Source organism: Mustela nigripes, chromosome X (assembly GCF_022355385.1).
Source record: "Mustela nigripes isolate SB6536 chromosome X, MUSNIG.SB6536, whole genome shotgun sequence".
Classification (NCBI taxonomy): domain Eukaryota; kingdom Metazoa; phylum Chordata; class Mammalia; order Carnivora; family Mustelidae; genus Mustela; species Mustela nigripes.
Window position 1 is genome coordinate 139,667 of NC_081575.1, and position 24,909 is coordinate 164,575.

The 24,909-nt window shown below is 40.0% G+C and overlaps 1 protein-coding gene and 1 pseudogene across 1 annotated transcript; both read right to left on the minus strand.

Moving 5' to 3' along the window:
* Positions 1-14,510, minus strand: part of LOC132007659 (dnaJ homolog subfamily B member 6-like) — a 22,008-nt pseudogene extending 7,498 nt beyond the window's left edge.
* On the minus strand, positions 11,652-22,090 carry SPRY3 (sprouty RTK signaling antagonist 3). Its single transcript, XM_059386189.1, has 2 exons — positions 21,629-22,090; positions 11,652-15,619 (listed from the first exon to the last, which is right to left on the minus strand). The coding sequence occupies exon 2, from the start codon at positions 15,514-15,516 to the stop codon at positions 14,650-14,652; it is 867 nt and encodes a 288-aa protein (XP_059242172.1). The 5' UTR covers positions 15,517-15,619; positions 21,629-22,090; the 3' UTR covers positions 11,652-14,649.
* Between the last annotated feature and the right edge of the window lie 2,819 nt (positions 22,091-24,909).

Below are 24,909 nucleotides of genomic sequence, written 5' to 3' on the forward strand. Positions count from 1 at the left end.
AACAAATAATCCAATCAAGAAATGGGCAGAGGACATGAACAGACATTTCTGCAAAGAAGACATCCAGATGGCCAACAGACACATGAAAAAGTGCTCCACATCACTCAGCATCAGGGAAATACAAATAAAACCACAATGAGATGTCACCTCACACCAGTCAGAATGGCTAAAATTAACAAGTCAGGAAATGTCAGATGCTGGCGAGGATGTGTAGAAAGGGGAACCCTCCTACACTTTTGGTGGGAATGCAAGCTGGTGCAACCACTCTGGAAAACAGAATGGAGGTTCCACAAACTGTTGAAAATAGAGCTACCCTATGACCCAGCAATTGCACTTCTAGGTATTTACCCTAAAGATAAAAACGTAGTGATCCGAAGGGGCATGTGCACCCGAATATTTATAGCAGCAATGTCTATAATAGCCAAACTATGGAAAGAACCTAGATGTCCATCAACAGATGAATGGATAAAGAAGATGTGGTATATATACACAATGGAATACTATGCAGCCATCAAAAGAAATGAAATCTTGCCATTTGCGACAGTGTGGATGGAACTAGAGGGTATCATACTTAGTGAAGTAAGTCAATCAGAGAAAGACAAACATCATGTGATCTCCCTAATATGAGGAAGTGGAGATGCAACATGGGGGGTTAAGGGGGTAGGAGAAGAATAAATGAAACAAGATGGGATTGGGAGGGAGACAAACCATAAGTGACTCGTAATCTCATGAAACAGAGGGTTGCTGGGGGGAGGGGGGTTCAGAGATGGGGGTGGGGTTATGGACATTGGGGAGGGTATGAGCTGGGGTGAGTGCTGTGAAGTGTGTAAACCTGGTGATTCACAGACCTGTACCCCTGGGGATAAAATCATATTATATGTTAATAAAAAAATTTTAAAAATAAATTTAAAAAAAGGAATATGTGGTATATTTATAGAATGTAGTATTACTTGGCCATGAAAAAGAATGAAATCTTGCCATTTGCAATGATGTAGATAGAACCAGAGGATATTATGCTAAGCAAAATAAGTCAGAGAAAGACAAATATATAGTTTCACTCAGATGTGGAATTTAAGAAACAAAAGAGATGAACATGGGGGAAGGGGAGGAAAATAAGATGAAAACAGAGAAGGAGACACACCAGGAGAGACTCTTAACTCCAGGAAACAAACAAAGGGTTACTGGAGGAGAGATGGGTTGGAGGAGGGGGAAACTCAGTAATGGACATTGAGGAGGGCACTTGATGTAACGAGCACTAGATGTTATATGCAACTGATGAATCACTAAATCACCTCTGATTACATGTTATTTAAATTGAATTTAAATAAAAAATAAAACCTAGGTGAAGTGATCGATAGGTTAATTAGCTTGACTGTGGTACTAATCTCTCAATATGTGCATATATCAAAACACTACATTGTCTACATTCAATTATGCAATTTTTATTTTATCAATTGTACCTCAATAAATTTTTAAAAAATCTTGTGAACTGTATTGCCTTATACAAATCACTTAACTTTCCAAAGTTTCAGTTTCCATATCTGTTGTCAATATTGATTAAAAAAAATCTATATCATAAAGTTGCTATGAAGATTAAATTTTACACTTGAAACATAAAGGATTCTGAACAAATGGTATTTATTATTTTTATATTGTAGTTGTTTCCAAACATACATTTATAGAAATACCTTAAAGAGGCCTGGTAAACCTGCCTTTGTTAATCATTGGAACTCCTACCAGTAGAAATCTCTTTCTTTTCTCTAATTATGAAAGCCATCATTTTAAAGGAAAAATGCTATTAGAGTTCTGCATTCCTCTGGTGTATACTTTCTGCCAGAGAAAGATCATACATCCATACAATTTCAACCAACTTTTTATGAGGAGAACTCAAATTGTCATCTCTCTGGAATATAGTCTGCATTGTGAATGAAGTGAAGTCATATAGAGAAGAATAAACAGCAACCACTAGAAAGTGTTGAAGGGGAAGCAGTGTAATTTCAGAGTGTTAGTTCCAGAAGTGGATAAATAAAATAGAGGTTCCAAGGGGCAAGGGAAGAGTTTTGGGAGAGAACACAGTAGAATAATACACAAAGCAATGTGTAGCACACGGGCACATTTGTCAATATTTCTTGATATCGATAAAGATTGCCTCTATGATTTCACTCATATGTGAAGTTTAAGAAACAAAATAAATGATCATGGTGAAAAAAAGAGAGACACCAACCAAGAAACAGACTTATACAGAGAACACACTGTTGGTTTACAGAAGGGAGATGGGTAGGGAGATGGGTGAAATAGGTGATGGATATTAAGGAGGGCACCTGTGATGAGCAGTGAGTGTTTTATGGAATTGTTGAATCACTACATTGTACACCAGAATTTAATATTCACTATATGTTAACCAACTGAAATGAAAATAAAAACTTAAAATAAAATAAGAATGTGCAGTATTTCTGAAAAAGTATGCAAAGATAGAGAATGAAAAAGAAGAACCAATAGAATATCCAAATAAAGAGTATTTATAGGGTCATATTTGCTCTTTACTTCAGCCAGACTATGGTTACTGTGATTATGCTCAAGCCAACAGAGTCTGAGGTTTTATTCTCTGGAGATGTTTCTGAATTGCAGCATACAAGGCACCTACCCTCATCCTCACCAAACCTAGCTCTAAACCTAATCCTAACCCAAACCCAAACCATAGCCATAACCACTAACCCCTAACCCCTAAACCTAGCCATACTATAACTCTAACCCTAAACTTATCTCTCTGCAGAGTCTCTCAACTATAGGATAATAAGCACATATCATCACCCTGGCCCCAAACCTAATCCTAATCTGTATTTTAGCCCCAAACCAAACTCTAATCTTAAATCTGAGAGGGGAAAAAAAAAAAAGATTTGGCACATATGCAAAGGAATACTACTCAGCCATAAAAAAGAATGAAATCTTGCCATGTGCAATGGCATGGATGGTGCTAGAAAACATAATTCTAAATGAAAACCTAATCCTAACCCTAACTAATCCTAAATTTATCTCTGTAGAGCGGTATCTGAACTGCCGTATAATAGGCATATAGCCTCACAGTGGCCAAAACCATAACCCAAACCATTATTCTGGCCCTAAAATGAACCCAAATCCTAAATTTGAGGGAAAAAAAATTTGGTATGTATGTACAATGGAATATTACTCAGCCACAAAAAACGAATGAAATCTTGCCATTTGCAATGACATGGATGGAGCTAGAGAGTATTATTCTAAGTGAAATAAGTCAGTCAGAGAAAGATAAATACCATATGATTTCACTCACATGTGGAATTTAAAAAATGAAGCCCATGAACAAATGGAAGAAAATAAAAGGAACAAAGAGGCCAACCAAGAAACAGACTCTTAACCTTAGAGAACACATTGATGGTTACCAAAGGGAGGTGGCAGGTGATTAGTTACACAGGTGATGGGGACTAAGGAGGGCACTTGTTGTGGTGAGTACCGGGTGTCGTATGGAACTGTTCAATCGCTAAGTTGTCTGCCAGAAACTAATATTACACTGTATGTTAACTAACTGGAATTCAAATAAAAACTTTAAGAAATAAAAAATAGCCATACAAAATTAAAAAAAAAAGAAAGGCTGCTCCAGCTTAACTCCCATGATGTCTGTTTATATATTCATTCAACAATAAAATATAATAATGAGGTAGATAGAAAGATATCCTATGCGGGGAAAATGAAGCAAAATGAGGATAGAATGGTGAGTAATGCTGATTTAGGATGGTCAGGGAAGGCCTTGAGGAATTGAGATTTGAGTGGACCCCTGATTTAAGTGAGGGATGGACCATGTAGCATGTATGAAGGGCTTTATAACCATGATGGAAATTATGAATCTAATTGTAAGAAAATGGGAAGATCATTGGGTATGTGCCTTGTATACTGCAATTCAGAAACATCTCCAGAGAATAAACCTCAGACTCTGTTGGCTTGAGCATAATCACAGTAACTACAGTCTGGCTGAAGTAAAGAGCAAATATGACCCTATAAATACTCTTTATTTGGATATTCTATTCAAGATCATTGAAGGATTTTATGCAGGAGAAAGACAAGATACAGGCTTCAGTTTTAGAACAATCACTCTGGTTTCTCTGTAGAGATTAGACTCTAGGGGAGGGGTCAAGAGTAGAATCAAGGAGCTCCTGCAGTTATCAATGAAGGAGATAAGGTTGGATGAAACCAGGTAGTCACAGTGATAATGGAGAGAAGTATTTTATTTTGAGTGTAGAGCTAACAGAATTTGTTGGCCAACTGATAAGAGAAAAAGGTAGGAGTCAAAGATACCTAAAAATGGTTGGCTTGAGTCATTCGAAGAATGGCGTCATAATTTCCTGAGATGGGGAAAACAGAGAGGAGCAATTTTCAAGGATATAGAAATCATTTATCACTGAAATATGTTGTTTTATATTACTATTAAGCTTTTAAGTGGACATTTTAAGAAAGTAGTCTGGAATTCAGAGGAGAGGTTAGGGCTAGAGATATACATTTGGGAGTTGTGAGTATATAAAAATGGTGCTTAAATGCAGGATACTTGATGAGATCATCAAGAAGGTGAGTATAGATAGAGAAAAGAGGAAGATTAAGAACTGAAATTTTGGGCACTCTAATATTTATAGTTTAGAGAGATGAAGAAGAACCATAAAAGGTTTTGGAAAAGGAGAGATCACTGAGGCAGGAAGAGTACTAGAAGAGTACCATGTGCAGGATGGCAAGTAAAGAATATATTTCAGAAAGGAGGGTGTGTTGAAAATCTTTAATGCCCCACGTCACATGCTCCTGGACCACATCTTTTTCAGGACACTGCTGTAGCAGCTGTATGCAGGGGCAATTTGATGCTACCTCATTCAGCTATTTCTTAAACTATTTCTTCCTGCCTTGGGGCTTCTGTGCTATCACCAGGTAGAACACCTGCAGGAGCCTGCTCAGTGATTCTAGTTCATGAACAAACCTGCAAGTGCCGGTGAGTTAATACTCTCAGATTACCCTTGGTCAATGGAAGATAAAATATGATGGATAAACACCCATCTCTTTTATGTCTGATGGAAAATTCTAAAGCATATCTGTACAGTTTCAAAGGTAGTCCTTATTGGGAATAATCCACAGTTGCCTACATTAGTAAACAAATTAATAACATATCTTTGAATTGATGTTACCTCCTTTCCTGATTCATTCTTCTCAGTCGCCTTTCCTGTTTCCTGAGTCAGCTCCTCAAATAAACTAACTGCATGCAAGTCTTTATCTCAGATTCCGATAGGATTTTGGGGGAATGTAAGTTAGGCTAGAGGGCATGATCAGCTGGGACAAAAGCTACTGACAAGTTAAGTAAGATGAAGACTGAGAATTAGATTTAGGAAGGTAGAATCATTCGTGACATCAATAAAAGCCATTTCAGTGGAAGGCTGGTTGAAAAAGGCTGGCTGGAGAAGTTTCAGGAGAGAGTGTCTCTATTTTCTCAATGATATGTGCCTAGGTCTTAGACAGAGTGAAGGTATGAAGGAGATAGTGGTATTGGATGTGTGATGAGAGAAGTATGAGATAGACTTTTTGAAATTTGGAGAAGAAACTGAAGAGAGAAATAAAGTAGAAATGTCTGGTGGTACTGAGGGCTCACTTCAAGTTTATGATTGTGTATTTTTCTCCAAACACATTCCTCTGTTTAGATGAAAATGTGGGACAAGTGGTTTTATTGAACTTAGGTTTAGATTTTTTAAAGCAAGTGTGCTAGGGAGAAAAAAGGTCAAAGGTGTCATGATGGACCAAGGCATGCAAGCTGGGTAAGAAAGGCTTTAAAAATGGGGGCAGGGGAGGTCAATTTTGGATGGTGTTTAAGGATAATAGGAGCAATGGGCCAACACTGAAATTACCGAGAACTCTTTTCATACAATGATTTTATCAGAGTTAGCTAATTAAGCATACTATTACATATTACATCCAAGTTATGTCTGGATAAATTCTCAGAATATAAGAGGACACCATTAAATATTCTGGGAAACAGGTATCAACTGAGACTGTCCCAGGCAAATTGGAACATCCTATGACTTTACTCATATAGCCATTTTTATTTATACAGAAAAGAAGTAGATTATAGTAGTTAAGAGCACAAAATATTTAGAATCATGGTTTCTAGGTTCAAAACAAGGCACAGAAAGCCTAAGTAACCTACCAAAGGTGGCTAACACATAGTGGAATGACCTATAATTCTTTGGATGAAATTCATCAAAGTTGGCTTCTTTCATCTCATACTGTTTTGTATATTATATTTCTCTTCTGATTCTAAATTCAGTGTTGCTTCTGTACTTTAGCTTATGCTCTAGTCCTATATGGAGTAATTACCCTTTATTCATTCTCCTCAGGTCCAATCTCCATTCTGTTTATTTCAAGTTCTCTTGAAAGAGATTTCAATGCTCCTACTATTAATGCACAACCAAATTTGACCAATACTTTAGAACTAGAGATAGTCTGATTTCTCATTCTGTCTACATGCTATTTTATGCAGCTCATTCTAGGTTTTAGTGTTAATTGTTGTTAGGCAAAGTACAAGCACTTCATCGGCAGTGTAGAATAGCAAGGAGCTTTTTGCATTATATTTGCTAGGATTTCACAGACCCCTGAACATGGCTTCTAACAACCCACATTTTCCTAAGCATAAGTCACCATGTCTTAATTACCTGAAAGGTAACCCCTGCCTGAGGCAGGTCTTATTATAAGCTCCCATCACTATACTGTTAGGCATCTTGATTCCTTCAAATTCCTTGTGTCTCTGCCTTCCCCCTAAAAAGGAGGTATTTCAAGATGAAATGATGATATATATATACTAAGTAGACTTTTAAAAAGATTTTTAAATTGTATTTGAAAGAGAGAACAGAGGAAGATAGAGAAGTAGGCTCCCTGCCTAGCAGGAATCCTGATGTGGGACTTGATCCCAGCACCCTGAATTCATGACCAGAGCAAAAGACAGACGTTTAACCAACTGAGACACCGAGACGTCCCTACTAAGTAGATTTTTAAAGCTAGTTTGTAATGTGACATATAGAAATAACTACTTTAATCATGGCTTCTTTTTAATTTATTAGTATGGCTGAAATACAAGGATAAAGGAGTGCTTTGTTAAATAAATATTTTTTGTATTAAAAATAATTTTCAAATAAATACTTAAAAATCATTGGCAAAAATGAATGATGCATTAGGAATGTGCATTATACTTTCAAAATAAGGAAGACACAAGAGGTCCATTTTATAAATGGTACAGAATTCCATTTTTACCAAATAAACAAGTAGCCAGATGTATGACTCCTAAGGGAATAGAAGGGGCCTCTTCTGGAAATTCCTAATACCTGGGGTGGATAAGACAGGAATGGGTCTAGAACTCTGTGCTGGGGCCCTGGAATTCAGAAAATGTGTTCCTTGTGGTTAATTCTCTGTCAATCTGCAGATACTAGAACTCCAAATAATCTACTTCCTCAGATCAGCCAAATCAGGAAACGTCTTGCTTCTCCTGTCTTGCTTCTTTAGCAGTAGCTCCTCCTAACTGGAAGCCCTCCCCTTGTCTTTCCATGCATCTGTCTGCCTTTCAGAAGAGACAGGTTTTTGTTTTTTTTGTTTTTTTTTTTTAAATCCCTTCCCTCCAACGCCTCACTGTCCTCAGGACTAGAAACCCTGGACTAGTTCAGTCCTAAAGCCATGTTGTAGTTGACTGACTCTAAGAAGTCCAGATATCTCACTACTTTTATATTTTTTTTAAAATTCCAATTGCAGTAAGGGAAAGAGAAAGAAAAGAATGAACTCTCATCGACTCTGAGTTTCTTGTCACTGACACCAGGTTAAGTTTAAAGGTACACACAACCCACACAAGAGGTCCTTCTTGATAAATGGTATTAGGGTTAGGGTTACAATACCCAATACCCAAACAATTGACTGATTAAAATAGGAAAAAACTTGTTTTATAGATTCAGCTTCACATATGTGTTGTATATTAATTCCCTCAAGTACAACATTCTTCCATACTTACACAGAACCTTGTATATTAGAAATTTGTCTGTTTAATGACTCTCACAAAATCTCTAAGATTTATTATCTTCATTTTCCAAATGAGGAAAGCAAAGGTCCAGAAAGCACAAGACAGAAAAAGAAGTAGTGTAGTATGAAGATAAGGCCTCTGGCCTAAGAGTCAGCAGACTTGGGTTTTCATAACTCCTAACTTTCTTTCTAACTCACTGTGTGGTCATAATTAAGTCACTTCCCCTCTCTGAGTTTCAGTATCTGCCTTTGTAGAATGAAGTGATTAGGATTTCTCAACACTATTTGCATATTATAATCACCCAGGAGCTTTAAAAAAATCCTTTCTTCAGCCCTACCTCCACAGATTTTTATTTAATTGGTCTCAGGGTACTATGATTTCCACAATACCATATTGACTTAGAAGAAGCCAGTCCAGGGAAACCCACAAATCCAGTCTAGTATTTCTGAAGGAAAGAAATCTCCTCATTTAGTGTAAGATCCAGGTACTCTGGTACAAGTCCTAGAAGGGAGTTTGAAAGGCTGAGAGTGTTAATGGGCATACTCTTAACTTAGAACCTATAGGGGAGAGCTCAAGCTCCATCCACATCTCTCTCTCTCACTCTCTCTCTCTCTCTCTCTCTGTCTCTCTGTCTCTCTCTCTCACACACACACACACATGCACACATGCACAGACACAGAGAATCATTCCAGCAGATGTGCTATGGGAGCTTGAAAAAGAAAAAAGAGTAATGATAAATAAAAGTCAAGGACCAAAAGGAGTTCAAGAGACTGGTGAAATGGAGTTTTAGGTGAGAGAAACAAACTGATTTTAGAGCTTTTTTTCTTTCATATGGCTCGTTTTCTTAATCTTTAAAAAAATTTTCTCAACCCATGTTTAGTATTACTCCTCACTACAGTTTCTTTCTTTACTTTAATATAGCTCATGTATTAATATAGCTGGAGACTTCTACTCGGAAGGCCTTCACTCCCATTGGGAAATGTCTCTTTCTTAGAGTAAAATTGTTACCAACTAATCTCTGATATTATTATAAAAATTAGTATTCTTTTCCTTGTATTTCCTTTTTAATTTTTTGTTTGCTTATTTAGTTTTGTTTTTGTCATCAGAGTGGTAAGAATTTGAAGGTAAGACTAAAGTGTGGACCTAAGATAAGATGGCCAATTGAGTCATTCAGTGTCCCTTTAGTTTAAGCATTAGAACATATGTTCAAAATAAACCTTCAGAATGCTTGTATAGTTCACCTCATCTTGTCACAGTAGGAAAACATACAGGTGACTTGAGGTTAAAACCCTATATTAATAAACCTAGGGTGTTTGCCCAAGTGACTGTCTCTGTTTTCTTTCCTTAGTAACCTGCATCAGCAGTGTTTGTTAGTTCCTAAAGGCCTTGGGGGCTTCCAGATCCTTATCATCTTTGGCTTTTACCATCAGAGACAGGACAATTATATGGTATAATCAAAAGAGTTGCCTGAATAGTTGGAGAATGACAACATGTGGGTCAAGATTACTACTTTTCTAGTAGACTGGCCAGTAAATACATTTGGGAGCAACATACATAACTTTGATTGTGATGATATCAAGATCTCTAAACAATGAGCAGTGTCATTCCCAAGATGCATGTCCTTGAGGGCCATGTGTCTTGTCATTCTGGCCTTTGAAAGCAGCAACACTAGTAGAGTGTTGATCAATTTGAGGGTCAAGATAAGTATGTGGGCCTAGATTAGGATAAAGGTACAAAGGATTTTAGTCTTATCAAACCTTAGGCCAGAGGTTCAAAAGGGTACTAATGACCACATGCTAAATCATCAGAGTAAAAGGCTAATTGAGGATTTAGAGGTTGAGAATTTCAGCTACATTTATAACTAATAAAATGCCTAGTGGATAAATACAAAGTTTTTTTTATCTGAGCAACTGTAAGTTTGGAATTGGCATTTAAAAAGATAAGAAATGCTGCAAAAGTCAGGTTTGAGGAGAGAAAGATTAAGAGCTTCATTTGAACATGTTATGTTCGAAATTCCTACTAGATATCAGAGTAGAGATGTGAAATAGGCAGTTGGATATGAGTGGGAAGTTCAAGAAAGTAGTCCAGGCTGGAGATAGAATTTTGAAAGTCATCATGTAAATGGTACCCAAAGAGCATATTTCAAAGACCAATCACTGGGTTACTTGAATATGAAGAGGTGAAGAAAGTGAGGGAGTCCAGCAGAGAATGCAGAGGAGGAGCAGAGAGTGAAGTAGGAGGAAAACCAGAAGAATGTGGTATCCTGGAAGCCAGGTGAAAAAATGAGCAACTCTGTCAAATGGTGCTAGTAACTCAGGTAAAGTAGAGTTTTGCTGTATTGTTTGTGGTGATAGCATGATCCCATTATGTACCCGGAAGACTTCTTCAGAATTTTCCTATGCTTATCATTTCTTACATGAAAAAAAATAAAAATTAAATCAGTGGAATGCATTCAATGCTTTTATGACATTATCCATAGATATGAAACCATACCAATGGGATGTTTTTATTAACTAGATGCATTGACTTCATGTAAGAATGGTCTATAGGGCACAGGGAACTATTGTATAGTGTAGCACTTAAAATGTGTCTACGTGATATCATCATAATTAGTGGCTGAAATTATACTGAACAATGGTCATCAGTGGATTGCTTACATTTGAATCAGTATAATCAATGAATTTAAATGTTAACAGTTCCAACTAATCTCAAATTCTAAAAATAGTTTTAGTTCTACTTTCTGCAGAAACAAATCAAATAGTTTTCCTGACCCTATAAAGAAAAGCTCACACTCTTAAAAACTCTTACCTTCTCCTGCACAAGTGAAAGTATTTCTCTAGTAGCTCAGCACTGTAAACTGTCTGAGAAGTGGTAACTGGCTGCAAACATGTTTTCGAAGGGAGTAGTGAAGTTTCTAATGCCGCCATCTTGGGAGATAAGACAGTTAATATACGATATCTGTTAACTATTGCTTCACTGCTAACATAGGAGCCCATTTGTCTCAACTCTTAGGCTGCAGAGGAACTGGTGTTGGGTAAAGGACTATTCACTGTTTGAGGCTTGTTTTATACCAGAAGGGTATACATTATGTTCCAGACTTCTATAGCTAACATTGGAGCCCGGACTTTGGACTCAGACAGTCTAGGTTCAAATATTAGCTCCTTCACTGACAAGCTTTGTTACTGCTGGCAAGTCAATTAACCTCCCTGTGCTTCAGTTTTCTCATATGTACCGTGGCAGCTGTAATTATACCTACATCATCTTAAAGTTAGTGTGAGAATGAAATGAGCTCATATAGGCAATGCATTTATAATAATGCTTAGCACATAGTAAGCACTATAGAAATGTTCACTATATTTATTATACCCATCGTGATGAGGGAAGATGGGCTGGAATCAAAGGAAAACTCTTGACTAAGCCATGTGAAATAAATATATCAAGGAACAAATATGTGGAAAGTAGTAGAATTAGGGGGTAACAGATGACTTAACTGCAAAAAAATGCTAAGCAGGAAACATCCTCTAAATATTCCTGCTTATACAGTACATGACACAAGGTAGAAAAATAATGAAAACAGACGCTTTCTGCAGGATTTAGATTTCTTTTATATATATTTTAAATATACATGTGCAATACATTAAAATATATAGAGATGTGTGAATATATATATTTACACACACACACACACACACACACACATATATATATACACAAACATATATGTGTATATATATATATATACATAAAATTTCACAGAAGGGTACATATGCACACTCACACGTCTGTACACATACCCCAAAAGGACCCATCTATACGTAAACCAGATGCAGCCCGTATCAGGCCAACTTGGACACAAGGCAAAGCCCTGACTCAGCAGCAGATTGCACATTGCAATTGCATTGAGTAACCCTTCAGTTTCTTCTACCAAGTGTAAGGCCATTTAGAAATACACTGAGAAGAGCTCTTCTGGGTGTATGGCAGAGCCCAGGGCCCCTCTGGCAGTGCACAATTTGCCTGAGTAAGGACTGCAGGATTGGGATATCAAGGAGCTATGAAGGAGGAGGGACCTGTGTTGTTTTGGGCCCTGAAACTAATAAGCAAACATCCATAGAATAAATTTAGCTCCAGGAACAATGCACTAGTGTCATAGAACCCTTATATATCTCAGCTCTAAGCAAATTTCAGGCATAAGCGGGGAGAAGGGTGTGTTGCTACTCATCACTATCCAGCTGGATCCAGCCAGAGAGCTGGGCACAGCTTTTAGGAGTAGATAAGTCAAAGTTCAATCAGGCAGACTCGTTAAGATTTTAAAAAGTTACTTAAAATGGAAGGATCTGAAAGCAACTTAAGAGGTTACAGGTATTGGTTTGGGTTTATAATGTTCCAAGAAGCCAAACCTTATATATGGCACCATTTGCAGCAATATCATTAACATTATTAATAATCATCATAACATATTTATATATACAAAAATAGAGCAAAGCAATTCTAGAAGAGGAGGCGAAAGTGAAAGCATGGGGCTGTGTCAGTACACTTCAGGAAGATTCAGAACCAACACAAAGTGAGTGGCACATATTTCTATAGCATATATCCAACAAAGGGATGTGGATGTTCCCTCTTCCCCCTGTGTATGACTATACATTTCTCCCACCTCGCCGCTCTGCAGTACACATCCATGCACACTTTAAAAGATATGATCTATAAAGTTGGAGTCTGGAAGTCTTAAACTAAGTTGGAGCACCTTGATTTCAAGCAAGTGCCCTCAATCTCTGAATTCCTCAGTGAATTTTGGACTCACTTACAGAGGGAAACTGGATCTAATTCTTGAGTCTTTAGGAGCCTGCCATCCCCAGTGCAGCCTTTTCCCATTGAAGTGGATTCACAACACAGGCTCTTGGTATATTTTTAAAAGAGAAGTCAGTTCTCTGCTTTATATGTCATTCATCTCAGTTTTCCAGCTGCTGAAATTTAGGTTCTCAGGCAATTGCCATCGCAGACAAAGCCAGGAGCGAGCACGACATGTGCAGCAAAAAGTAGGCGAAGATAGAGCTTGGTTAGGGATTCCTTGTTTTGTTTTTGTTTTGTTTTGCACACTGGAGCTTCTACAGGTGACAAAGTCAAAGGAGATGTCCACTGCGGGCAGCCTCAACACCTGATAGTTAATTAGCTACCCACTATGCACTGCATAAAGACCACCACACTAACTTGGCGTGGTTCCAGAAAAATTGAATGACAATGGCTTTCTGTCACTGTTAATAGAATCCTAAGAGAAAAGTCCCATGTCCTAATGTGATGTAGAGTACAGAATATTGAACTAGAAGTCAGAAGACTTTTTTTCCAGTCTCAACCCTGCTATGATCTCAGTGTGTGGCCTTCCTATCTCCAGGCCTCAGTTTTCCCATCTGCAAAATAAGGGCATTGAACTAGATTAACAGTTAAGATTCCTTCCAGCTCTAAAGTTTTATGACTTTTTATGTCCATAATTAAGGCCTGAGCCATGCAGTCTCAGGGCAGTTAGCTTCTAAGAGAGAACAGACCTCTGTAATATCCCTTGCTTTGTTCATTTAGCTATAAAGCACGTCTGCCTTTGGCACTTGGGTCAGACATACAAAGTTATGAGCATCCTGATTTACTATCCTACTCTGCATGCTAGTTGAATCTGTCAGTACTATAAGTCGATTATTGGGAAAGGGAGTAAAACTCCAGCTCGTTAAACCTGGAAATGTAAGATTAATTTTTGCCTCGTGTGTTCACAAACAGGTGAGTGTGGTTATGAGCACACACACACATGTCAGGATATAGACTATTGCTAGTGATCAGTTCATTACAGTAATCCATTTCCCTTAATAAAATTTAGTAAATAGTATAGCATAGCAAAGTTTGGCGTCAAAGGAAACACCTATGGAAAAACAGCACTTTTGGACGTAGTTGAGAAAGGACAGGTAGAGAGAGACAAAGATAGATCAAACAAGATGGAGATACAAGTAGAGAACGGGTCAGTCTGAAAGAGAGAGAGGAAAGCAGTAGAGGAAGGGAGGGAGAAAGAAATGGAATGAAAAGTAAGAATCAAGCTGGAATGAAGGGGGAAGGAACGAAGAACAAGAGAAGAGAAGGGCAGTAAACAGGGGGAAGGGGTCGGATTCCCTGGAATATCGAACACTGTTCCACATGCACCCCTGAAAACCGTCTTAGAAGAGAGTTTCCAAAGGCACTGTGGACAGTGGAGGGATGCTCAGAGCCTGCATCAAGAGGCATTATGTTGGGGAGCCCCTAACCCTCCACGTTGCTGGCTCTGTCAGTCCTCCGTGTCCGAATCTCTTGCCTATGTATCACCTGAATTTGCCAGGACAGCCACATGGCTAAAATGGCCAGGTGTAAGAAGTTTGAAGAAAAGTGGGATAGATACTGTGAGAAAGAACAAGGCATCCTGCGCCAGGATGTACTCGGCCATTCCCTGACACTGCAGGAGCAAAACTGGTGAGGCCCTAACTTTGGCTGCTTTACTCCTTCTCCCCCTCTCCAGAGATGAGGCCTGCACTTTCCTAACGGGCGCAAGAAGGAGAAAGCTCTGGCTCCGTGTTGTGGGAAGGTCATACGGACTTCTCCTGGGCCTTGGGGAATGGTGCACTACCAGAAGAGATTTTTCTGCACACAGTGTTGGTGTGCCTCTTACAGCGGCAGCCTGGTCGCCGGAGGCTGTCGTAGCCCTGCTGGCACAGACGGAGGCATCCACGGGTAGGCAGGTAGCAGCACAGGCAAGGGAGGAAGAGGGAGATGAGGCTCATGGCTGCCCAGCGGACGAAGCACGAGCTGGGCCCGCAGGAGCAGGGCTCGTCGGCGCAGTTGTCTTCGTCGTCGGTGGAGCAGTGGTAGAAGAGGCCCTTAACGCAGCAGAGACATGTGCCGTAGTCGAGGAGGCTCTCAGCAGAGCAAAGGCAACGTTGGTTGCACAGCCAGCAGGAGGGGAGAGGACGAGCCGCTGTGCAGAGGACACATTTGCAGCGCCCACACTCCTCGCAAATGAAGAGGTGCTCCCCGGAGTGCCCTGCGGAGTGCTCAGCTTCTCCCTTCAGAGCACCGTCGACCTTTGGGTGGGCCCCTGCTCCGGGCTGGGTTCGGATGATGGACTGGCCTGAAGGTGAGGGCGTGATGCTGGCCAAGAGCCTTTGGTCAGAGGCAGTGGTGCTCTGGGACATGGAGCTGGCGATGCTGGATTGGCTCAGATGCTGAGGCAAGGGCTGCAGTTGGTGGCACTGGCTGAGACTGCGGGGAAGAGCAGGAGGCATGGTGGCCAGGGACCAGTCGGACTTGTGAGTGTGCACTGCAAGGGAGGGGCTGGAGAGGGCCTGCTTACGGGGGGCCGGGGGCCGCTCCACGTAATCATTGCTAGCATGAGTAGAGCGCAGCTGCTCAATCGGGAGGATCTGTTGGAAGTCGTCCGTCACGGCGGCATCCATTTTCCTTTGATTCTTGACTTCTGAGTGGTTTGGGGTCAGGGTGGCACTTGTGGTGATAAATAGCCCTTCTAGTTACATGGACCTTAGGGCACATCAGAAAATCCTAGGAGAGAGGAGACGGACACAATACATGAGAAGACATAGGAGGACCACTTTGCAGGGAACTACCAAAGCTCAGGCCCTAACTCGACCACGACCTTCAATCACTTTAGGATTAGGGTTAGGGTTAGGGTTACACCTCTATTCTGCAGTTGACCTCACCGACTTATGTACAAGCAAATCTGCTCAAAGCATCTGGACTATAAAGCTCTCTGGGAGCAAAGCTCACATCATTGATTCCTTTTGTATTTTGTCACACGACCAGGGTCACAGGAGCAGCTAGATGCGTGCTAAGGGAGAAATCTAGGTCCTGAGCCTCAGAATTCTAATAAAACTGGAAGCTAATTTCAAATGCAAAGGCTACATCCTGTAGTAATGCTAATGTAAAACAAAAAGAAAAAGCCTCAAAAGTCTTCCATGAGAAGTTGCATGTGTATATGTATGAGACATTTATACACATGTATATATATATATATATATTTTTTTTTTGATTGATGGGATTTAGGTATACATATTCTCCTTTCAGTAAAATTTCTGATAAGCATAATAAACAGATGAGAAAGAAATTGCTTGATTCAGTGACTACAAGCAGGCAGGATGCAGTAACGGCAGTGATATGGCAGAGAAACCGAGAGCAAAAATCAGGCTATTTGTAGAATAACAGGAAAAAACCACCCCATGGTGTATGGAAGCCAAGACTAATCACCCTGCAGTTCTCCTCACCTTCAGTCTGCTTTAACTCCTTGAGGAGATAACTCTTTCTAAGTGGTAGTGCAGCTCCAGAATCAAACACTAGGGATGGGAGAACAATGTAAGATGATCCCTGAATTATTTGAAATGTCACCTGTAACAGTACCTATTTATTTATTTATTTATTTTAAAGATTTTATTTATTTGACAGAGATCACAAGCAGGCACAGAGGAAGGCAGAGAGAGAGGGGGAAGCAGGCTCCCTGCCGAGCAGAGAGCCCGATGCGGGGCTTCGATCCCAGGACCCTGGGATCATGACCTGAGCTGAAGTCAGAGGCTTTAACCCACTAAGCCAGTCAGGCGCCCCTAACAGTACCTATTTAAACCAAGTTGAATATCTAGAAAGCACCTACTTGTGTCTCCACGGACCCACAATCAGGAAAAGTTGGGCGGTCCCTGAAGGATTTGATGGAGCTTAAAACTGATAATAGTGACTATGAGGAAAATATGGTACAAACAGTAGATCACTGTACCACACCTGGAAGACTGACCGGCCAAAAAGGTATACACAAGAAATCCTAAGCACAATTCCAAGAGTCATCCTGGAGGCATTAGGACCTAGGAAACACTAGCATGAATAAAGCATATATTTGAAATCCATCATATTTCAGGCCTCCTCAAAATAGATCGATTACTCACACTACTGTATGGAATGCAAAGCTTGAATGAGTAATAGAAATGAACAAGTGAAAGAGGATAGTGCTTGATTAGGTTTCCATAAGCAAGCAAACATGACACCGAAATGTGCCCAAAGCTCAATAACAGGAAAGAGAAGGGTGCCGCTCACAAAGGACTCAGTGGCTAATAATATGACCGGCCTCATTGCCTTTTGAGGCTACATCCCCGTGTAAACCTGTTTAGTTGAATTTACATCTGTTCGTTTTTTGAAAAGAAGATTTAATTTGGTTAAAAATAACTTCTCTGGCACATCACAGAAAAGAACCAGTCTGACTATAATTTTATTTTTTAGCTAGTTGTTTTGGTGTTATTTAATGCAGCACAGGGGAATGCAAATAAACTCCTTGGACATTCTAGGACTCAAATATCTATGAAAGTTTTGTCAAATCACTTGCTTTGTTTGGGCCTCAATTTCACTATCTATATAATTATAGGGGTAAACTAGGTGATTTTGAAGGACCCTGCCCCTTATGGTCTTTATTTCTATAACTACACAATTTGACAAGAATTTCTCTTCATCTACACCTTCTATATCTTCAATCCTTGAGGGTATATTAAGGAACATGCCCTTTTTCATTTCAGCATTCAAAAGCAAAATTTATGTCTCTTTTTAAAAAAATATATTTTATTTATTTATTTCACAGAGAGAGAGAGAGACAGCAAGAGAAGGAACACAAGCAGGGGGAGGGAAAGAGGGAAAAGCAGGCGTCCCACTGAGCAGGAAGCCTGATATGTGGGGCTCAATCCCAGAACTCTGGGATCATGATCTGAGCTGAAGGCAGCCACTTAAAATCTAAGCCACTCAGGCACCCCATGTCTCTTTTATTTACTTGGACTCACAGCCCCCTGAAACCTTCTATATCTACCTTTACTGAACTTAGTTGAGATTCATAATCTCAGCATTGGAAAGGAAAAAGTAGCTTTCATTGGAAGACCTAAATAAACAAAGACACAGGACATCTGGGTGGCTCAGTTAGTTAAGGGTCTGCCTGTGGCTCAGGTCAGGATCCCAAAGAGCCCTGCAAGAGCCCCCCACGGGGACTCCTTGCTCAGCGGGGAGCCTGCTTCTCCTCTGCCTGCCACTCCCCCTGCTTATGTTCAATCTCTCTCTCTGACAAATAAGTAAAATCTTAAAAAAAAAAAAAACACACAAAGACACATTGTTCAGCTCACTTGCAGATTATGGCATGTGAAAACTTTGCATCAGGAAGAGTCTTTTGGCAAATTTATAATAGTAGATTTATTCCCCATTGATCAGATAAAGAATGCTTGGGGTCCTTTGTGTCCTTTATAAGAACAGTAACAAACACACTGGAAGCATTTTAGACTCACTGATTTCCCAAAGGAAATTAGACTCAAAACATATTGGAAATTCTAAGAATCAATAACTCAAAGGAAGGGGTACAAGGTCTCAAAGTTAGAAAAGATAATCCTCTGGGATTCCAAAGATATCACTAGGTATCTCAGGGACATGCCCAGAAGGTTGAAAAGCTAAGCTTGGAGGAATCTAGGTCATAATAGAAATGACTCAGAACCATGTTCAAAGGGGATCCTGTCTTGGCAGCAGAAGGGTATATGGTGCTTAAGTTGAGAAGGTGTATCTGGATATTGACTAGATTGCTCTAAGACTGAAAAGTTGCAATGCTGGTTGGATAAGTAAAAGAAACTTTGGGCATTGGTCTGGGATGATGAGGTATTATCGCCTTGTTTACAAGAGGCTTAACAGAATGAACTCCTGCCCTACCAAATCTTTTATCAGAATGGACTGTGGAAAATCTGCAATATAGGCGGAAGGAGGACCTGGGCAAAATTAGAAGAATAAAACAGGACTGAATGACAATAAAATGTTTGCTGATTTTATCCGGCTAACAGGAGGAACCCAAATAGATACCATAGGGGAAGGTGAGGGGGGGGGGACTGAGAAGCAAATAGGCAAGAGAGACTGTTACAGCACATAGATTAGATGAAAAACTATGACTGCATGCATGTTTATGATTCAGAAATCCTCCCGCTAAAGGACAATTCATTGTGAGCAAAACCACTTAAGAAACTGTGCTGTTGGTCAGTTCCATATTCTATTAAATGAGAGAGATAATATGCAGATCACATATTATTAAATAGGAGCCAAGGTGATTACAAGTCTTGGCTGCACATTGGTGGGATCTAGTGATTTCTGTCACGTAGTGCCTCTGCAGTAATGAATGATGCATTGTAAACCCACTCCCATCTCAGTCCCTCTGGCCAGGTGCTCAGAGCTTTCTCAACAGTTTTCCTGTAGCCCTGAAATTTTCTGTTCAATCTAAACGGAAATTTCTTTTCTTATGCCAACTTAGGGACTAGAGAGCTAAACCTATTCAAGAAATTCTGTTTGTTAATGGAAGGAAAATGTATTTATTCCTTGGAACCCAAAATCTGCCATGTTGAAACCAAAGTTGAAAACTTCCCTAATCCAAAGTCCTACTATGCTAACAGCCGTAGACAGTTCTGATTTTTCTGGTAAATCCTTTCTGATACAATATGACTCAACCTGAATTTCAAAGAAGAGGGCAGAGAAGGAGAGCTTGGCTCCTGTTTTATCCCACTCCCATGGGTTCAATGCTGTTTTGTACCTTACTGTGTAACAGCTCTGGGGTGTGTTACTTTTTTCTGTGCTCTGCTGTTACATACACTCCTTCTCAGAATAACTGAAAGCAAACATAGGGGGAATTTCTGCTATGGCTTTATATGTTTTCTTAGTTCTACTGTTCCAAAGTCTGCTCTCCAAAAATCCCTCTCTGTGCAAAAGCATTTGCATCTCTATCAAAGCACTTCCCCCTTACAAATACCAAGTTGTATATAGTTTACATTACTAACCTCTCAGCCACTGACTGGGCCTCCCTCCTACCACATACATCTTGCTGGAGCTGCCAGGTTCTCACCACATTTAACTCTTAACTTGTCACTTTGCTACCCTAGCTCTATTCATTACTTTAATAGTTTCATTAAGACTCAAACTAGAGAGTGTAGCAGTTTAAAGACCTCGCATTTTTAAAGATGTAGGTGTTTTAGTGATGAGCAATACAGGGAAAATTGTAATATCGAATGAATTCACATACTTCTAATCCTGAAGAAAATGCTAGTTGTTCACTTAAGAAGTAGGGATTTTCTTTAAACCCCATACCCTTTTACAAGATACGTGAAATTTAAGTTCCAGTCTTAACTGCTTTGTTGTGTGCCTGTGGGCAAACAACTTCTATCCCAAGCCTCAGTTTATCTGCAAAATGAGAGGCACGAAAAAGGGGCTTTTAAGGCCCCTTCTTGTTTTGATGCTCTACATTTTTTATACTGGGTTTGTTGGTTGTATTTCTCTGTCTCAAAAAGTCTTTCATGAAGAATTAGTCTCCTTCCTTCAAGTTTTTTCACTCCTCACTACCCAACTCCTCTACCCTGAGTAAAAACCTAAATCCAAGTCACTCAGATCACTATCTAGATTGTTTCACAGCTAGAGAGACCTAAAAACAGAACACAAAGAAACCAAAATGCATAGAATAAAGTCTTAGTAAATGTTTATTTAGAGGTACAGGGAACAAGACTAATACTCCCAAGTGGATAAAATGCTAGTCAGTATCTTATTGGTTATGTATATATGCAGCTGACTTGTTGGGAGCATGATTTAACACCTGGTATATCCAAATTCATGTCATAGCACATTATGTTACAACGGTTTTAATGTACCCAAAAAAGCAACAATAGTTTGCATTTCAAAATAGATTTTCTGTTTAAGAGTTCGAGGTCTGTTTTCTGTTCATCCAACTTGGTTTGCCGCACGCAGAGGTGAATGCTAATTATACTTGGCTAGAGGAATGGAAGGAGTGTAAAGCACTGTACTAGGTCCTATCAAATGCCTATTGGTTAACTGGACATGGTCACAGGTTCTTACTTTCGACAAAATTTCCGTATGCCACACGGAGACATGTGCACATACACCCAGGCATGGATCCAGAGATTTCTAAATCATTGCTCTGACTCAGTGTAAGTAGGGGGTTATGCCGTGTCAGCTTGCGCCATTTCTACCCAGGGCAAGGTGATGTGATGAAATCTGAACGATGCACAGCCCAGACTTGTGAGCCAATAGCAGACTAGCCCCACGCTGACAGGATGCCCGCTGGGCAGCCAGACTGGCCTCAGCACGGGCTCTCCCTACGTCCTCAGCTTGGGTGGTTAGGCTGCGCTATAAGGGGCTTAGGCACGAACCAAAATGCATTTAAAGGTCAACAAGGTAAAAATTAAATTGACATTTGGCTACGAAAGGGTTATTTTGAAGTTCCATTTTGATTTATAAATTTCTAATACGGAAAATTTTTTGCAAAAGCTGATTCATTAAAATGTCATCTAAATGGTTTTCATTTTATTTTACCCATGCGTTTGCTCTTGTACGCGCGCACACACCCGCGCGCGTACACACACGAACGCGCGCGCACACACACACGCGCGCGCGCACACACACACACACACACACACACACAGGATGGCTGGAATGAATGGCAATATATGCATTGCACAGAAAGAATTCTAGGGTCTTTAAGAGCTAATCTCTATGGCTTACCTTGAGGAAAGGGTTTATCCATGCTGTAGAAAGCAGAAGAACTAAAGCCCCATTTGGCTCAAAAGACCTCTTCTTCTCCTGAGTCTTTAGGTTTCTCCACCTCTCTTCGGAAAGTCTGAATGAAAACTCCTTCACTGGCAGTGGAGCCAGAAACAGATAGTTCTGTGTCGGTCTTTCTGACACAGCAGAGAAAACGGAAAGAAAAAAAAAAAAAAAAAAAGGAAAAAAGAAAGAAAGAAAGAGAGAGAAAAAAAAAAAAGAAACGGTGGTGCGAGGTGGGGGGTGGGGAGGAGAGTCAGACCTGTCGTGGCAGATACTTTGTATAGATTTTACATGGAGATCTCAATCTTGATGCACGTATTCCCCAAAGAAAGCTCAGCGGGGTAAGTTGTTCATCTCCTCCTCCTCTTTCTCCTCCTCCTTCTTCTATTTCTCCTCCCCCTCCTCCTCCGCCTCTTTCTCCTCCCCTTCTCCTCCTCCGCCTCTTTCTTTTCCCCCTCCTCCTTCAGCGTTTTCCTTCCTCTCCTCTTCCCTCCCCCTTCCCTCTCCCCCTTCTTCCTCCTTTACCTCCTCCCCCTCTTTCTCTTTTGCCTCCGCCTCCGCCTCCGCCTCTGTCTCCTCCAATCTGACGGATGAACCGAAGCAGCAGAAACTGCAGTTGTAGACACAGGGTATCTCGACAGAGCAATAGATACCGCTAGTGTGTGATTATTTCTACAGCTCAGGGTGTGCTGGTATATCATCTGCAGAGACGGGGGGAGGGGCGTGAGACCGCAGTGTGTTCAGCTCAGCTAGCCGGCTGTTTTGTGAATGTAGGTGATTTCTGAAGGTCTTGTGAATGGATTATAGGGGAGGATGGGAGGAAACGGATTTATTGCTCCTTGCTATAATTTCTTTCTCTCCCTCTCTCTGTGTCGTTGGCTTTCCCGGAGCCGTAGCTCTTAATGCTTAGCTAAGTGGCGTCATCCAGCTGAAATTGAATCGACCCATTAGAACTCCCCATAGGAATCTCTGTATCCGGTCCCTGGGTAATGACTGAAACAAAATTTAAAGGGGAATAGGGGGTGGGATGGAAAGTAACGATTTTAAGGAGGCCTCATTTAAATATCTCTGCGGAGTGATTGCAGCTTCTATCAGACAGAGCTTCTCCTTTGTTTAAGGGTTTCTCCCACCTCCTACCCACATTCATTCCCACTAACCCTAATAATGATTATCCATCCATCATCCACTGGGAAACCATTACCCACCTAACTTTGCCTTCCTGCCTTTAGTATGCCATATAGTCAACAACAACAAAAATGTTGTGCCTTCTTTTGCGTTGGGTATTGTGGATTCAATAACCCTAACCCTAACCCTAACCCTTCATGCAGCCCCCTTAGGGCTGCCAGTCTTCTGAAAATAAAGCAGCTTTGGACAATTTCTCTTAAAGTGAAGGACAAAGTTTTCTGTAAATTATCCCCAGTCCACTATTTAATTCAGTAGGAACGGGTCTTTGTTTTGGGCATCGAGACAGAAGCACTTGGTTGAAAACAAGTCTCACATTTAAAATAAAAGATCTGATTTCAAGTCCTGCTGCAATGGACAAGTAGCAGGAGCTCAATCATCAGCATTCTTAGAATGCCTTTCTTACCCCATCTATAAAATTGAGATGGTAAATGGTGACAGTTCAGAATAAAACAAACCTGTGTGAGTCATGAACCTGAGATCCTTAATCTCACTCTAACTCCTTGTGTGACCTTTGCAATTTACTTTCCCTCTAGTGTCTCAATTTCTACATTTACATGAAAAGATCTGATAATTGCTGGTAATTGCTAAGGTCCCTTCTAGCTCTGACATTCTGTTATTTACACCCTCTCAGGAGGATTAAGAAAACAGACGAAAGCATGGGATTAAAAATAGACATGCTTGTGTGGGTCTACATACTCATACGTGTATGTGTGTGTCAAAGGTTCTCCAAACTCTTTTATTGATATGTAGGTATGTATACTGTATACACACACACATACACACGCACACATATGTGTGCGTGTGTATGTGTGTGCATATAATTTCTAAGCAAATCCAGATCTCGTCCTACTCAGAATTTCTAGAGCCAAGAGATTTGCCTATGTAAATTTTTCTCTTTCATGGTTCACACATTTTCTTTACTCTTAATATTGACTTGAGGGTATCAGGATCATGAAAAACATTAATCTGTAGTTTCATCAGCAGAAGAGGATAGATTCACTGATAAATTCATTCACCCATTTTTTCAACAGGTATTTATTGCACATCAACTATGTGCCAACTACTGTACTAGCTAGATTTGGGTCAAACAGATCAGGGTTCAAATTTTTGCTCCTAAATTTATGAGCTATCTGACTTTGGGCATGTCACTTTACCTCTCTGAACCTGTTTCCTCCATTCGTCTATAAAATGGAAACACAATAGTCCCCACATCACAGGATTGTGCTATTTCCTATCAACTGAATAAGGTCTTGCATTTGAAAGGTTTATCATGTGTCTGGCATATAGTAAGTGCTCAATGAAGAGTGAATATGAAAATTAAGAAATTGTTCTCACCCTAATGAAGCCCACTTGAAAGGCAGGAGATGATTTCAATGATTGAAATCCTTTTATTACTTTAAGCTCCAGTTTTAAATTTAAGCAGATATATCCCAAATATATCTTTCCTTTTTTTTTTAATGCCATTGGCATTTTTTTTAAGATTTTATTTATTTATTTGACAGAGAGAGGTCACAAGTAGGCAGAGAGGCAGGCAGAGAGAGAGGAGGAAGCAGGCTCCCTGCTGAGCAGAGAGCCCGATGTGGGACTCGATCCCAGGACCCTGAGATCATGACCTGAGCCGAAGGCAGCGGCTTAACCCACTAAGCCACCCAGGCGCCCCACAAATATATCTTTCTTAAATGTGACTTATTTTCATACTTTATTCCTTTGTTCAAAAACTAATTTCTAATTCCTACAGCATTAAGTTTAAATTGCTTTGCTTGTCAATCAAGTTATTCTCTGACTCTATACATTCAATCACTTCTCAACATATCTTTGAACATAAGAAAAATTGAATGTTTCACTCTTCTAAAATACCAGCTCACATGGCTGCCAATCCAGCTTTCCATATGTATCCTTCACATGATTGCATATATTTATTCATTTTCTACATCAGGGTCCTAATTCCTCTGCGAATACTTCCCTGACTCTAAGGCTCCTTTCTGTTCTAAAGCTCTATGATTGATAGTTTTTACTAATACCCTAACTTACTTCTACATTTGCAACTCCTATAA

Bases quoted from the DNA above. Each gene is read 5' to 3' on its own strand.
- SPRY3 (XM_059386189.1), bottom strand. From the start codon at position 15,516: ATGGATGCCGCCGTGACGGACGACTTCCAACAGATCCTCCCGATTGAG.